General features: G+C 42.9%; 1 protein-coding gene across 1 annotated transcript in view; it reads left to right on the forward strand.

Moving 5' to 3' along the window:
* Window positions 1–4719: 4719 nt before the first annotated feature.
* Window positions 4720–17267, forward strand: part of GALNT8 (polypeptide N-acetylgalactosaminyltransferase 8) — a 49440-nt gene continuing 36892 nt past the window's right edge. The window contains exons 1-2 of the mRNA XM_066368614.1: window positions 4720–5095; window positions 12900–13197. Coding sequence (XP_066224711.1) covers window positions 4885–5095; window positions 12900–13197 — 509 coding nt within the window. The 5' untranslated portion in view covers window positions 4720–4884. The remainder of the gene's footprint in view (window positions 5096–12899; window positions 13198–17267) is intronic.

The raw sequence follows: 17267 nt of genomic DNA on the forward strand, positions 1-17267 counted from the left end.
TTTTCTCTACATCCTCTCCAGCACTTGTTGTTTATTGATTTGTTGTTGATAGCCATTCTGGAAGGTGTGAGGTGATACTTCATTGTGGTTTTAATTTGCATCTCTCCAGAGGCAGACTAAGGTCGGTTGAGGTCCCAGGTGCAGAAGAAAATATTAGGCTCCTTACATTAGAAAAAGTGTAAAGTTGGGGTTTTGCAGGGCCCTTCAGAAGTTGGGGCCCAGGGCACACACTCGGTGTACCTGCCATTAAATCCGCCTCTGCATCTCTCTGATTCTTAGGGACTTTGAGCTTTTCCTTGTATGCCTATTGGCCATCTGTATGTCCTCTTTGGCAGAGTGTCTATTCAGGTGCTTTGCCATTTTTAAATTGGATTGTTTGTCTCCTAGTATTAACTTTTGTAAATTTTTTAAAAATAAATTTTGGATATTAACCCCTTATCAGTTATATCATTGAGAAATATATTCTCTTATACAGTGGGTTCCCTTTGCGTTTTGTTGATGGTTTCTTTGGCTGTGTAAAAAGCTTTTTAGTTTGATGTAGTACCATTTGTTTACTTTTTCTCTTGTTTCCCTTGTCTAAGGAGATATATCAGCAAAAGTATTGCTATGAGGGATGTCTGAGATCCTATTGCCTATGTTTTCTTCTAGGATATTTATGGTTTCATGACTTACATTTAAATCTTTTATCCATTTTGAGTTTATTCTTGTGTATGATGTAAGTTGGTAGTCTAGTTTTGCATGTACCTGTTCAATTTTCTCATCATCACTAAATAAAGAGACTATCTTTACTGCATTGTATGCTCTTGCTTCCTTTGCCAAATATTAATTGATCATATAAGTGTGGGTTTATTTCTGAATTTTCTGTTTTGTTCTGTTAATGTATATGCCTGTTCTTATGCCAGTACAGGCTGTTTTTATTACAGTGACCTTGTAGTACAGCTTGATATCAGGTAGTGTAATACCTCCCACTTTGTTCTTCATTCTCAAGATTGCTGAAGCCGTTCAGGTTCTTTTTTGGTACCATACTATTTTTGGAATATTTATTCTAGAATCTATAAAGTATGTCATTGTTATTTTAACAAGAATTGTGTTGAATCTATAGATTGCTTTGGTAGTATGGACATTTTAATGATGGTAATTATTCCCGTCTATGAACATGGTATTTGCTTCCACTTATTTGTATTTTCCTCAATTTTTTTTTATTGTCCTATAATTTTTTGAGTACATATCTTTTACCTCTGGTTACATTTATTCCCAAGTACCATATATATATTTTTTTGTTGTAATAGTAAATGGGATTTGTTTCTTAATTTCTCTCTCTCTGGTAGTTCATTATTGGTGTATAAAAATACCACTCATGTATGAATATTAATTTTTTATCTGCTACTTTGATATAGTAGTCTTTTGGTGGAGTCTTTAGAGTTTTCCACATGTAATATCATGCCATCAATGAAAAATGACAGTTTTACTTTTTCCTTTCCAATTTGTATACCTTTTATTTTTTCTTCTTGTCTGATTGCTGTGGCTATTCCTACTTTACTAGAACTTCCAGCACTAACTGAATAACATTGGTGAAAGTAGACACCTCTATCTTGCTCCTGATCTTAAGGGAAACATTTTTGGTTTTTATCCATTGAGTATGATGTTGGCTTTATGTTTGTCATATGTGGCCTTTCGTATGTTGAGGTATGATTCCTCTATTCCTACTTTACTGGGAGTTTTTATCATAACTGGCTCCTGGATTCTATCAAATGTTGCTTTCTGCATTTATTGATATGATCATGTGATTTTTATCCTTTATTTTGTTTATGTGGTGTATCATGTTTATTGATTTGTAAATCTTGTACCAATCTTGCATTCCAAGATAAATCCCACTTGATCATTGTGTATAATCTTTTTTTTTTTTTTTTTTTTTTTTTTACAGAGACAGAGAGAGAATTAGAGAGAGGGATAGATAGGGACAAACAGACAGGAACAGAGAGAGATGAGAAGCATTAATCATCAGTTTTTTGTTTCAACACCTTAGTTGTTCATTGATTGCCTTTCTCATATGTGCCTTGACTGCGGGCCTTCAGCAGACCGAGTAACCCCTTGCTCGAGCCAGTGACCTTGGGTCCAAGCTGGTGAGCTTTTGCTCAAACCAGATGAGCTCGCGCTCAAGCTGGAGACCTCGGGGTCCCGAACCTGGGTCCTTCTGCATCCCAGTCCGACGCTCTATCCACTGCACCACCGCCTGGTCAGGCTGTGTATAATCTTTTTAATGTATTGCTGGATTTGATTTGCTAACATAATGTTGAAGATTTTAGTATCTATGTTCATCAGGCATATTGGTCTTAATGTTTTTGGTTGTTTTTTTTTTTTTTTGTGAGTGTGTGTGTGTGTGTGTTTGTAGTATCTTTACCTGGCTTTGGAATTAGGATAATGCTTGCTTCATAAAATGAGCTTGAAAGCCCTTCCTTCCCTTAAATTTTTGGGAATAGCTTGAGAAGAATAGGTGTTAGTTCTTTGAATATTTGGTAAAATTTGGCTGTGAAGCTATCTGGTCTAGGACTTTTGTTTGCTGTGAGTTTTTTGATTACTGCTTCAATTTTATTAGTTGTAATAGGTCTATTCAGGTTTCCTGATTCTTCCAGATACAGTTTTGAAAGATTGTATGTTTCTAGGAATTTATGCATTTTTTTTCAGATCGTCCAATTTGTTGCCATAAGTTGTTTCTAGTATTTTCTTACAGTTTTTTCTATTTCTGTGATATCAGTTGTTACTTCTCTTTCATTTTTTATATTTATTTGGGTTCTCTGTCTTTTTTTTCCAGATGAATCTGTTTAAAAGTTCATCAATCTTGCCTGAGCAGGTGGTGGCACAGTAGATAGAGCATCGACCTGGGATGCTGAGTACCCAGGTTCGAAACCCTGAGGTCATTATCTTAGCACAGGGTCTCCAGCTTGAGAGTGGGATCATGAACATGACCCCATGGTGGCTGGCTTGAAGCCCAAGGTCACTGGCTTGAACAAAGGGTCACTGGTTCGGCTGTAGGCCCCTGGTCAAGACATATAATATCGATACATGAGAAAGCAATCAATGAACAACTAAGGTGCCACAACTATCATCAATGCTTCTCATCTCTCTCTCTTCCTGTCTCTGTCCACTCCCCACCCCTAAAAAAGAACTGTCTATCTTTTCAGAGAACCAGCTCTTTGTTTCGTTGATCTTTTGTATTTTTTTTAGAGTCTATGTCATTTGTTTCCTTTCTGACCTTTATTATTGCCTTCCTTCTACTTACTCTGGGCTTTGCTTTTTTTGTTTATGGTTGTTGTTGTTTTTTTCTAGTTTTTTTAGGTATAGGTTAGATTGTTTATTTAAGTTTTTCATGCTTCTTAAAGTAGGCCTGTAATGCTATGAACTTCCTTCTCAGGACTGCTTTCACTGTGTCCCGTAGATTTTGGGTTGTTGTGTGTTCATTTTCATTTGTTTCCAGGTGACTTTTGTTTGTTTAAGAAGTATATTTTTTTTTATTTTATTTTTAATTGGATTTATTAGAGTGATATTGGTTAACAAAATTATATAGGTATCAGGTGTACATATATCATGTGTACATTGCACCATGTGTTCACCACCCCAAGTCCAACCTCCTTCCATCACCATTTATTCCCCCTCTACCCTCTTCCACCTCCCTCCCCTCTCTCCCACTTGTAATTACCCTACTGTTGGCTGTGGCTCTGAGTTTCCTTTTTCTTTGCTTCATATCTTCACCTTTTTCATCCAGCCTTCCAACCCCCTCCCCTCTCACAGCTGTTTTGTATTTCTTCTTTGATCTAATTTTTAACGACTTATTGTTTAATAACAAGAAAACTGTCACTCTTTATTTTGTTTGTTTTTGTCTTGCTTGTTTTAAGGTCACATTTCTTTAATCCAAATGTTTGCCTCAACTCTTGTTGGGGCAAGCTGTATTCAGGCACTGAGGGAGAAGTGCTGAGGTGAGCACAGGGTGGGAGAGTGGCTTGGGAGGGACCCAACACTAGACTGAGAACTGGAAACTTTTGGCTCTGGGAAATAGTTTCAAGTATTTAATCTACAATGATGATAAGTAGATGATTTGTCCAAGACATATAGTCAGTGTGAGGTGTGAAAGCAGAGGAGTGACTGGAAGCTGGGGCCAGGTAGAACCTCAGTAGAGCTATGCATATAACGGGCAGAGGGCAGGGATGGGGACAAAGGGTCATCGCCTGGGGCCAGCTCAGGGGGCTGCCTCCAGCTCACCTACCTGCTTCTAGGTGGAAGCAGCAGGAAAACCTCTCTTTAGGTGTGTTGATCCAACATTCATTGCATATCTACAGTGTTAAAAATTCTGTAGAGTAAGATACAAGACATCTGCAACATTATGCTTGCTCTCCAAGACCATATGGTACAGAAGCTTCCCACTTTGTGGATTTCTTTCTCATGCTATGTATCCCCTTTTATACCCACAGGAGTAGACCTCACATGCCCTTTCAGAGAGTGTCCCGGACAATTTCACCAGGGAGAGGGAACATTAAACACTAAAACAAAACCAGAAAGAATATATAGAGAAAAAGGCCTCTCACCCTGCAGGCTGAACTAGCTGAGGAGCAAGGATTCACCTGACTTCTGTCTGAGGCAGTGCAAGGTGTGCCCAGGTAACCTGCCAGTCACTGGGTGGCTGCCACGTCATAATCCACACACCTGACACTGCTCAGGGAGAAGACAGATAGCTTGTGACAGCTTTCCCAGTCGGAGACCATCTGGTTCATCGGGGAGAGTATCAGTTATGTGTGTGGCAGGGATGAGACTCAGCTGATTCTCATCCTTAGAGTGCCTGAGCACTGATGCCCTCAGCCCCGCAGGGAGCGGCAGATTCAGAGACAGAGTATGATGCTCAGGAGACGTGTCTGCAAAGTTTTCAGCATTGGGCTGGCTCTGGTTATTGCCTACAATCTCCTCCTAATGGTTTATACCAAGGCGACTTTACAGAAGTTGATTCTGGGTGGTGTCCAACAGGAGCTTCGTCTGTCTCTGTCTGAATGGAACGTGACAATGATAAGGAGACTCTCTCACCTGGAGCTGGATTTGCAGCATCTGAGTAAGTTTATAACACTAACTTGGAGGGGATGATATGTGTGTGTGCGTGCACACGCTTAGGGACATTTAGGAAAAAAAGGGGGGTGTGGAGAAAAAAATGAATGATAGGACACATTTTCATCTCTCAGTTGTTCAGATTAACATCTGACATTGAACTCAATGCCTCCAAATGGGCAGTAAGTATCAGGAATTAGTTGGAATTATAGCAAACAGTTACAGGGAGGGGAGCAGGGTGTGTTGATGTGTTGTGTATGCGTGTGTATACACTTGCACATACTCATGATCACAAGTACATAATGCAGGCAGGGAGACGGAGGCTCAGACTAAGAGTCCCTGAGAGGCTCAGGAATATCTAGGCACAGCCCTGCCCTAAGGTCTTTGTGTGGCAGGGCTGATGAACAGAGATGACAGTCTCTGGGGCAGAGGCTTGTTAGAGGACCTGAGATGGACGCCCGGTATGGCCGTGACGACTGTGTGGCTGGGCAGCAGGTGCTTCTCTCGTAGTTGCAGGCTCCCGGTCTATAAGTGGAGATGCTGAGCCCATACATACTGCACCTCACATGGTTGAGGAATGTATAAAGAAAGTGCTCTACAAACAGAGGGGTGCCAAATTTTAACCTCTTTCTTTATTGAGGTAGAATTGTTGAATAATATTATATTAGGTTTAGGTGTACAGTGTAATGATTCAGTATTTGGATTTACTGTGAAATGATCACAGTGCGTCTAATTACCATCCATTACCACATGTAGTTAGAAAAATATTTTCTTGTGATGAGAACCTCTAAGACAGGGGTCCCCAAACTACAGTCCGTGGGCCGCATGCGGCCCCCCGAGGCCATTTATCCGGCCCCCGCTGCACTTCTGGAAGGGGCACCTCTTTCATTGGTGGTCAGTGAGAGGAGCATAGTTCACATTGAAATACTGATCAGTTTGTTGATTTAAATTTACTTGTTCTTTATTTTAAATATTGTATTTGTTCCCGTTTTGTTTTTTTACTTTAAAATAAGATATGTGCAGTGTATGTAGGGATTTGTTCATAGTTTTTTTTATAGTCCGGCCCTCCAACGGTCTGAGGGACAGTGAACTGGCCCCCTGTGTAAAAAGTTTGGGGACCTCTGCTCTAAGATCTACTCTCTTTGCAACTTCAAATATGCACTGCAGTGTTATAACTGTAGTCACCGTGATGTATATCTCATCCCCAGGACTTATTTATTTTATAAATGGAAGTTTGGAGCTTTTGACCCCTTCCCCCCATTTTGCTTACTCCCCACCCACCTGAGGCAACTATCAATCTGTTCTCTGTATCCATGAGCTTGTCCCTCTCACCTCTGAGCTTTTTTTAGATTCACATCCCAGTTGAAATCAAATGATATTTGTCTTTCTCTCTGGCTTCTTTCACTTACATAATGCCCTTAAGGTCCATCAATTTTAACCTCTTCATATGAATTCTGGGGCTTGTTTTTGAGTCTGGCCTCAACCCCTCCGATTTTTATGTGTCTCAGCATCTGAGTCCAGTGAAGAGAAGCAGCCATGTGTCCTCTGATCCCAAGTGACGGGATCGAACGCTTGTGCCCCTGAAGGGATATTGACTGTGTGACCAGAGAAGTGACTGCAGGGATGTGTGGGTGTGTCCACATGGCCGCTGGAGTTGGGAAAAGCATCTTTTAGTTTCCTTTAAAATTTTTTATTGATTGATTTTAGAGAGAAAGAGGAAGGGAGAGAGAGAGGGAGAGAGAGAGAGAGAGAGAGACAGGAACATTGGTCTGTTCTGTATGTGCCCTGTCTGGGGATTGAATGGGTAACCTCTGTTCTTTGGAGTGGTGCTCTAACCAATGGAGCTATCTGACCAGGGCCTAAGTGTTTTTTAAAATGAGAATTGAGCATTGCGTAAGTTCAGGGCAAGATAGAGGGATAGATGGAAGGACGGAAAAGATGAGACAAAGGAAGTGTGGAAATCAGGGAAAGGGAGAGAGAAAAAGGGGACAAGAGAGGACCAAAGACATGAGGACAAAAGAGGAGCAAAGAATAAGAGTCCAGGGCAAGAGAATGAAAGAATTTATGTGGAGACAAGACAGAAAAAGGAAAATTGATTGCAGGGGCGGGGTGGGGAGGGCAGCGGAAAGAATGAATCATAAAGCACCATAACACCTTCTACATCCTCCCTCACATTGTTGTGGGACAGTTTTCTGGAAGACGTGTTTCATAAGGGCTGGTTTCATGAATATCTTATAGAGTGTCTTACCACTTTATATCCCCTGTGTCTGACACATAAAAATCACATGGATGAGTAAATGAATAAAACGTTACCAGAAAGGGGACCTGACCCTCAGATCTGCCTAGGGCCTGCCAGTAGTGTGTGGATTTTTGACCTCATGCAGGAAAAATTTCACCACAAGTCCAGAAGACTCTGAGAGTATGTTTATTGAAGCTAGGGACAGTGAGTGACACAAGGAAGGGCCTAGAATAGAAGAAGCAACAGGAGAGCCGAGGTGAGGCTGTGTTGGCTCTCTAGAAACCTATGGGAAAGAAATGAGCCACATGGGCAGTAGGAGGAAAGGGGGTCCAGGAGACAGGTCCAGGCGGTTAGCCCAGGCTGCTGCTGCCGCCGCCCGTTGCTCCCTGGTTGCAAGGCTTGTGGGGACCCTTAAAATCTAGGAGATACGCACCTATGAGGTAAGAAAAAAGGAAGGGAAAAATTTGGGCTTGCTGAGGGAGGGAGATCATGCTGGCTGGGTCCTTTGTTTTCATGGTTTTTAAAGACTTGAGAGTTTAGGGGAAGATTTCCAGGTGTGCCCTTTTAAGATTGTGGTCTTTACTGATTGGTCAGCCCCTGGGAAGGGGGTTATTAGTCATTGTAGCTGGTCCTGGCATCACCCACCTGGCTTTGCTGCTTTTCTGGGCCTGGAGCTGAAATACAACTGAGTCCCAGATGTTATCTCTAGGGAGGGGACCTTCTATATCATGCTGCAAATTGCTGGGCCAGTCTGTTCAACTATCTGTCTCCCCATTCTACGTGTCAAAGAATATTCCTAGCTTCTTACTGTCCTGCCTCAGAATGAGTGTAGGAGAGCGAGGACAAAGGCCAGGCAGACAGGGATGGAGGGAAGAGTGAGACCAGGGAGGAAAGGAGATGAAACAGAGATTGACTGTCAGCGTGGGAAGCCCTGGCTTGGAGCACAGGAGCCAGCGGGGTTGGACATTGACTTGCAAATATGCTCAGTGTGCTTCACCAAGAAGGTGCCTGTACACCTGGGCAGTCACTGTCACTCTGGGGTCTGATACCCAGACCGCACCAAGACATCCTCACCCAACCCCAGGGCTCAGCCCACTAGGGCCTTAAAGCGGCAGGAGTCCTGCCTGAAGCCTGGCTGCTGTCGCTGCAGCTGGAACACAGTGTGCCTCGACAGGTCCTCTGGAGCCCCTGGCGTGCTTCCCTTCCCTCTGTGCAACGACCGGTTCCTCCTTTTGTTGTTGGGTGCTCCCCACATTTTATTTATTTTAAAATGATGTGGTGTCGGGGACTCCCTACCACCTGAGATTTCAAAACGTCTTCTGGACCCTGTTTCCAGATCACAAATGCTCTTCTTCCTGAAATCAAAGCCTCTGCACATGTCACACTGACCACATCTGTAAGCATCTTAAGATGTAGCTGCGGATGGGAACTGGTGGCTCTCAATTTCATTTTAGCTACTTTGTCTCTTGTACCAACTCCCTTCATGCAATCTAGTCAGAATGGCACCTCTGGGGTCTGGGTGCTCAGTCCAACCTAAGGGAAGATTCTTATTCAAGAGAGTCCAGAGGTAGTAACTCGGGAATTTTGCTAGTGCTTTGTTAATTACTAAGGACCTGTTTGAGTAGGGGGATAGGGAGGAGCCATGCTGAGGCGTGACCAATGAGGAGAGGCAAGAGAGCCTGTTATATTCTGAGGAGCAGTTGCAAGCTATTCTGTGGTCAGGTGACTGACGGGGCGTCCTGGTCATTCCAGTGGAAGATGAATGCATGGTGATTCAAACAAACACTTGCTCCCTGACCCCAGAAAAGCTGGCTCCAGAAGATTGGGATCAATTCTGATTTTTTTTTTTTTTTAACAGAGACAGAGAGTCAGAGAGAGGGATAGATAGGGACAGACAGACAGGAACGGAGAGATGAGAAGCATCAATCATTAGTTTTTCGTTGTGCATTGCGACACCTTAGTTGTTTATTGATTGCTTTTCTCATATGTGCCTTGACTGCAGGCCTTCAGCAGACTGAGTAACCCCTTGCTCGAGCCAGCAACCTTGGGTCCAAGCTGGTAAGCTTTTGCTCAAACCAGATGAGCCAGCACTCAAGCTGGAGACCTCGGGGTCTCCAACCTGGGTCCTTTCGCATCCCAGTCCGATGCTCTAGCCACTGCACCACCACCTGGTCAGGCAATTCTGAATGTTTAAGTGTTGCATTTACTTTTTTTTAAAAGTATGTCTATATACACATAATACAAAATTATGAATCATCCTGTTTGCTCATTGCCTCCAAAATGACTGGAGGATATCATAAATCAATAAGGATGTTTACACAAGTCAGGTAAACTACCACAGAGTACAAATGATAAGATATCCCTATGGTGGGAGGGTTTGATGACACTAAACCAATTTGTGGAACCTCCCCAGAGAGTTTTAAAAGCCTCACTTGAATGATGACATTGGGTGTGTCCTGTTTGGGTCCTGGAAAGTTTAAGTATAAGTCATGGGAATGGTCCAGAGGCACTGTGTGCATTCGCTGGATTCTGCATTTATGTCCTCAGATTGACTGTCGGCCAGGTCCAAACAATCACCATTGACAGCAATAAATAAATGAGAAAAATCAGACATCCCGCAAAGAGAAACAGAGGAGAATTTAAAAACAATAAACAAAAACAGAGAACTCAGGGCTATGCTGTGACCCATGTATGTTTAGTACAAAAGAATTTGAATAAAAATACTATTCAACTTGGAATACAGTACTGTGAAATTCTGCTCTCACACTTACTTTCCACTTGAGCAAATATGCAAGGTAGTCACATGAGCCTTCTTTGAAAGACCTGCCACTTTGAGCTTTCTTTGACCCTCCTTTCTGAGACCTAAGCACTTCTGTAACTGACTCTCCTTCTCCCTGGAGCAGCTTCCTGCCGCCTTCCAAACAGGCCTCTCCCAGTGGCAGGACTCTCCCGCTTCCCTTTAAGGGGTTGTATATGTAGCTGCACTTCAGCCCACGCTAGGCTCACAAAGCCATGTGCTGTGGCCTTGGGCAGCATCCATTCAGATGATCTTCATATAATGCGACTGTCCCCTGGCCCCACTGGTGCCCTTGAAGTGTAAATATTTAAAAATGGGTGATTCTTTTAACCTGTAAGAATGTACAACATGGGTTAGGGGTGACCCTAGCAGCCTGGTTGGAACTTAGTATAGGTTTAAGGGAAGATGAGTGAGAACCAAGTGAGTCATGGTGGAGTATCTTGATTACATTTGGGATTTCACACTGAGAAGTGTCATAATCAATGTTGGGCTTGGGAGATATTAATAGGCTCTAGGTTTGGACTGATTGCAGAAAGGAGAGAGTCAGACAGCTATGATAATAGCTCTTGACCTTATTACGTAAACCTGGCCGCCTTCTAACGTTTCTTCTGTTGGCCTTCCTGACAAGTTTACGCAGTCATCACAGACCTTGCAGTGGATCCTGGTGCACAGTCTTTGTCTTGGCCCCAAATCCTGCCATCACCTGGGCTACTGCGGATGCCCCATTCCACACCTCTGCCTTCCCGTCTGCACAGCCCATGCCCTCCCTCCGCCTCACATACCTACGGTGTACCTTATTTTAGACGTTGTCATCAGCCAGGACTGCTCACCTGTAAAATGACAAAGTGTGAAATGACAAATGTTGTGCTATCCTTTTCTGAGCACAGGCTCATCGCTCTGCAACACGCTCATTTCGTTCCTCTCTGTAACAGTACCATTTCTCCAACTCTTCTTTGGCCACGATCCACAACTCCGTTGCGCACTAGTTCTGCTGCACCCTCCTAAGAAACCCCCAACGTTGTGTGAAAGCAGTTGCCCATCTTCTCTGCCACCCAAGTGCTGAGCACTGCTGGAAAAATTCTCACAACTGAGTGTCTTCAAGTTCCTGGTCACACTTCAGCCAGCCCTCTCCTAGACCCTCAGTGCTCTGTGTTTCACAGATCGGTTCTCCCTCCCGTTTCCTATCATAACAAATTAAAAAGTTTTCCACTCTTCTCAGTACCCTTCCTCTCCCAGCAGAGGAAACAGGGAAACCAGAGTAAAATAGCAGTAATCGCCCAACTTTTTTTTTTTTTTTTTTTTTTCATTTTCTTTTCTGAAGCTGGAAACAGGGAGAGACAGTCAGACAGACTCCCGCATGCGCCCGACCGGGATCCACCCGGCACGCCCACCATGGGGCGACGCTCTGCCCACCAGGGGGCGACGCTCTGCCCACCAGGGGGCGATGCTCTGCCCATCCTGGGCGTCGCCATGTTGCGACCATCCTGGGCGTCGCCATATTGCGACCAGAGCCACTCTAGTGCCTGGGGCAGAGGCCACAGAGCCATCCCCAGCGCCCGGGCCATCTTTGCTCCAATGGAGCCTTGGCTGCGGGAGGGGAAGAGAGAGACAGAGAGGAAGGTGTGGCGGAGGGGTGGAGAAGCAAATGGGCGCTTCTCCTATGTGCCCTGGCCGGGAATCGAACCCGGGGCCTCCACACGCTAGGCCGACGCTCTACCGCTGAGCCAACCGGCCAGGGCCAAATCGCCCAACTTTATTGTGTGCCAGGCCCTGTCGTAAGCACTTCATGGGTATTAATCTGCATCGTCATCACAGCAACTCTCTGAGGTACTTGGTAAATCTACGACATCAACAACTGAAATCCCCTGGTCGAGGTCACACAGTTAGGAAGGAGTAGTACAATGCTTCTCAAATTTTATTTATTTATTTATTGTATTTTTCCGAAGCCAGAAATGGGGAGGCAGTTAGACAGACTACCGCACGCACCGACAGGCATCCACCCGGCACGCCCACCAGGGGGCAATGCTCTGCCCATCCGGGGCGTCGCTCTGTTGCGACCAGAGCCACTCTAGCGCCTGAGGCAGAGGCCACAGAGCCATCCTCAGCGCCCGAGCCAACTTTGCTCCAATGGAGCCTCTGCTGGGGGAGGGGAAGAGAGAGACAGAGAGGAAGAAGAGGGGGAGGGGTGGAGAAGCAGATGGGCGCTTCTCTTGTGTGCCCTGGCCGAGAATCAAACCCAGGACCCCTACACGTCAGGCCAACGCTCTACCACTGAGCCAACCAGCCAGAGCCTCAAATTTTATTGTACAAAGGAATTACTCATGGATTTTGTTACAAGTGCAGATTCTGGCCTCTTCCCCTCTCCTTATCTGACCCTGAGATTCTGATTTAGTTGATTTAAGGGTAAGCCTGGATAGCTGCATTTTAAAATAATCCAACAGATGTTTGTGATGTAAGTGGCTTCTGGTCCTTATTCTGAAAAACGTTAGCTATTGGCAAAGTATGCCTCAGACCACAGTTCCTGGAGGATCTCTGAAGGTGTGGCACTTGGGTAAGACCTGGCAGAGCTGGAGGGAGAGGTGTGACCTGCTCGCCTCGCTGGGAGAGCCTGGCGTGACTCTGACAAGTTCCCCTGACTGATCGGATCCTCTGGCACAAGAGTTGTGACTGTTAGAATTGGGAGAAGAAAACATTTCAATGAACTGTGAATGCAAAGCAATGCCCAGGTGACTACAGATAAGCTGAAATGTTTTCTCCCCTGCCCTTCATTTGCAGAAGAAAGTATGAAATTGGCTCGGAAGCCACAAGACAATGTGGGCAACACACTGGAGAGGGTGAAGGATGCAGAGCACCCTGTTGGAAAGGCTGTGGAAGCCAAGGCAAGTGCTGCAAAGGAAAACAAATCCAGAAAGAAATTCTTCCCAGGCTCACCACTTTTCAAGCACTGGGGTGCGGGGCTTTCTGAGGCCCAGCAGAAAGCAGCCCAGGACCTCTTCCAGGAGTTTGGTTACAACGTTTACCTGAGTAACCAGTTGCCCCTGAATCGCTCCATCCCGGACACACGGGCTTTCAGGTAGTGTGGGCTATGGTTGGGCTTTCCGGGGACCGCCTCTATTTCGCAGATGAGCTTTGGGAACAGCAGAAAGTCAAGGATTGGGAAGAGGGTTGGAAGTGTCGGAAATTGGTGGGAAGGGGCATAAAGTTTTGGCAGGCTGACTGAACAGACTTTTTTTTAAATTTAATTTAATTATTCAATTACAGTTTACCTTGGATATTATTTTGTATTAGTTTCAGGTGTATAGCATAGAGGTTAGGCAATCATATACTTTACAAAGTTATCTCCCCAATGTTTCCAGTACGCACTTGGCATCATACATAGATATTATAGTATTATTTACCATGTTTTCTATGCTGTACTTTACATCCCCATGACTATTCTGTAACTATCAATTTGTACTTCTTTTTTTGTTTTATGTTTTGTATTTTTCCAAAGTTAGAAACGAGGAGGCAGTCAGACAGACTCTTGCGTGTGCCTGACAGAGATCCACCTGGCATGCCCACCAGGGGGTAATGCTCTGCCCATCTGGGGTGTTGCTCCATTGCAACAGGAGCCATACTAGCGCTGAGGCGGAGGCCAGGGAGCCATCCTCAGTGCCTGGAACAACTTTGTCCCAGTGGAGCCTTGGCTGCAGGAGGGGAAGAGAGAAATAGAGAGGAAGGAGAGGGGGAGGGGTGGAGAAGCAGATGGGCGCTTCTCCTTTGTGCTCTGACCAGGAATCAAACCGAGGACTTCCACACCCCGTGCCAACTCTCTACCACTGAGCCAACCAGCCAGGGCCCCAATTTGTACTTCTTAATCCCCTCACCATTTTTACCCAGTCTTCCAACCTTCCTCCTCTCCTGCAACCATCATTCTGTTCTCTGTATCTATGAATTGATTTCTGTTTTGTTTTTATCTTTGCTTTGTTCTTAAGATTTCACATCTAAGTGAAATCATATGGTATTTATCTTTCTCTGACTATCATATTTCGCTTAGCTTAATACCTTTGAGTTCCATTCATGCTGTCACAAATGGTAGGATTTAATTATTTTTTTTATGACCGAGTAACATTCTCTTGTATACATGACCCACCTCTTTTTTTATCCATTTGTCTACTGACGAGCCCTTTGGTTGTTTCCATATCTTGGCTATTGTAAATAATACTGCAATAAACATAAGGGTGCATATAGTCTTTCAAATTGGTGTTTTGGGTTTCTTCAGATATAATACCCAGAAGTGGAATCACTGTCTAATGACACAGTTCTATTTTTAATTTTTAGAGGACCCTCCATACTGTTTTCCAAAGTGGTTGCACCAACTTGCATTCCCACCAACAGCACACAAGGGAACCCTTTTTTCCACATCCTTGCTAACACTTGTTTGTTGGTTTACTGACAATAGCCATCCTAATAGGTGTGAGGTAATATTTCACTGTGGTTTACTTATTTCTTTGTTTTTAATTTTACAACCACAGTTTACATTCAATACCATTCTGTACCATTTTTAGATAGTAAAGTGATCAGAAAACCATGCATTCTATAGAGTGGTACCCCTGCTGCTCCAAGCACCCACCTGGCCTCATGCTCCATTATCTCAACATTATTGAATATATTCTTCATGCTACAATTTGCATCTCTGTAGCTATTCTTCAATTACTAATTTGTACTGCTTAATCCATTCATTGTGGTTTTCATTTGCTTCTCTCTGATGATTAGTGATGTTGAGCATCTCTTCATATGTCTATTGGCCTTCTGTATGTCGTATTTGGAGAAGTGTCTAGTCAGGTCCTCTACCCGTTTTTTAATTGGATTGTTTGCTATTTTGATGTAAAGAGTCTGAGCTCTTTATAAATTTTGGTTATTAATCTTTTATCAGATGTATCATTGGTGAATATCTTCTTCATTCAGTGGGTTGTCTTTTCATTTTGTTGATGGTTTTCTTTGTTGTGTGAAAACTTTTTAATTTGGTATAAAGTCCCATTTTTTTATTTTTTCTTATGTTTCCTTTACCTAAGGAGATACATTAGAAAAAATATTGCTGTGAAGAATGTCAAAGATTTTACTGCGTATGTTTCCTTCTAAGATTTTTTTATGGTTTTGATTCTTATGTTTGTTTAATTCAATTTGTATTTATCCTTGTATATGTTGCAAGAAGGTGGTCTAGTTTCATTGTTTTTGCCTGTATCTATCCAATTTTTCCATTGCATATTCTTGCCTCTGTTGTTAAATATTAATTGACCATTTGGGCATGGGATTATTTCTGCACTATCTATTCTGTTCTATTGATCTATATCTCTGTTTTTATACCAGTACCACGCTTTTCTGATTACTGTGGCCTTAGAGTGTAATTTGATATCAGGTAATGTCATACTTCCAACTTTGTAAGAATATGTTGTGGAAAACTTGCAGAGTTAGAATAGCAACCAGAGACAATGAGATGCCCTAACGTGAAAGCCCTGAGCAGACAAGAGTCCAGGGACCTCTCTGACCCATACTGAAAACAGCAAACAGCAGGATAAGATTTAGCAACAAAAAATATTTAGGCTTACCTGACCAGGCAGTGGCGCAGTGGATAGAGCATCAGACTGGGATGTGGAGACCCAAGTTCGATAGCCTGAGATCGCCAGCTTGAGCGCAAGCTCATCTGGCTTGAGCAAAAAAAAAGCTCACCAGCTAGGACCCAAGGTCGCTGGCTTGAGCAAGGGGTTACTTTGTCTGCTGAAGGTTCACAGTCAAGGCACATATGAGAAAGCAATCAATGAACAACTAAGGTGTCACATAAAAAAACTGATGATTGATGCTTCTCATCTTTCTCCATTCCTGTCTGTCTGTCTCTATCTATCCCTCTCCTCTCTCTTACTCTCTTTCTGTCCCTGTAAAAAATATATCTAGGCTCTCAGAACAGAGGTTAGGAATCAGCAATTTCCTTGTCCTTTACTTTATCCCCTGAAAACTTCTGCTTTCTGCTTCCTTGAGTTATTTGTACTGGCTAATAAATATCTGAGTAAAGCTGGGGATGGGGCTTCAGTCCTTTGATCTGCTGACTGGGACTGTTGCCTCCCCTCGCCCCTCAGAGCATTTCATCTGATCTCCAAGTAGTCACTGTCACCACAACACAACTTCATTCTTCTTTCTCAAGATTGCTTTGGCTATTACGGGTCTTTTTTTTTTAGTTCCTTACAAAGTTTTGGATTATTTGTTCTAGTACTGTGAAAAATGCCATTGGTATATTGATAAGAATTGCATTGAATCTATAGATTGCTGTGGGTAGTATGGACATTTTAATGATGTTATTTTTTTCTATCCATGAGCAGGTATATGCTTCCATTTATTTGTATCTTCTTCATTTCTTTCTTCATTGTCTTATAATTTTACAAGTACAAGTCTTTTACCTCTTTGGATAAACTTATTCCTCAGTATTTTTTTATGCAATTGTAAATGGGATTTTTATTTTTTATTTTTAATAATTTATTATTGGTGTATACAAATGAAACAAATTTATAATTTATTTTTATTTATTCATTTTAGAGAGGACAGAGAATAAGAGTGAGAGGGAGAGGGAGAGAGAGAGAGAGAGAGAGAAAGGGGGAAGGAGCAAGAAGCATCAACTCCCATATGTGCCATGACCAGACAAGTGCAGGGTTTCGAACCGGTGACCTCAGCGTTCCAGGTAAATGCTTTATCCACTGCACCACCACAGGTCAGGTGAAACAGATTTATAAACATTTATTTTTGTATCTGCCACTTGACTGAATTCATTTATCAGTTCTAGTCATTTTTTAATGGCATCTTTAGGGTTCTCTATATACAGTATCATGTCATCTGCAAATAATGGCAGTTTAACTTCTTCCTTTCCCATTTAAATGCCTTTTTTCTTTTTTTTGTCTGATTGCTGTGGCTGGGACTTCCAGTACAATGTTGAAAATTGGTGAGAGAAGACATCCTTGTTTTGTTTCTTATTATAGGGCAAAAACATTCTATATTTCACCATTAAGTATGATGTTATATGTGGGATTTATAGATGCCCTTTATCAGAAATTTTATTTTATTTTTATTTTGTTGTGTTTTCTTTTTATTATAAAGGAATGTTAAATTTTGTCAAAT

Source organism: Saccopteryx leptura, chromosome 2 (assembly GCF_036850995.1).
Source record: "Saccopteryx leptura isolate mSacLep1 chromosome 2, mSacLep1_pri_phased_curated, whole genome shotgun sequence".
Classification (NCBI taxonomy): Eukaryota; Metazoa; Chordata; class Mammalia; order Chiroptera; family Emballonuridae; genus Saccopteryx; species Saccopteryx leptura.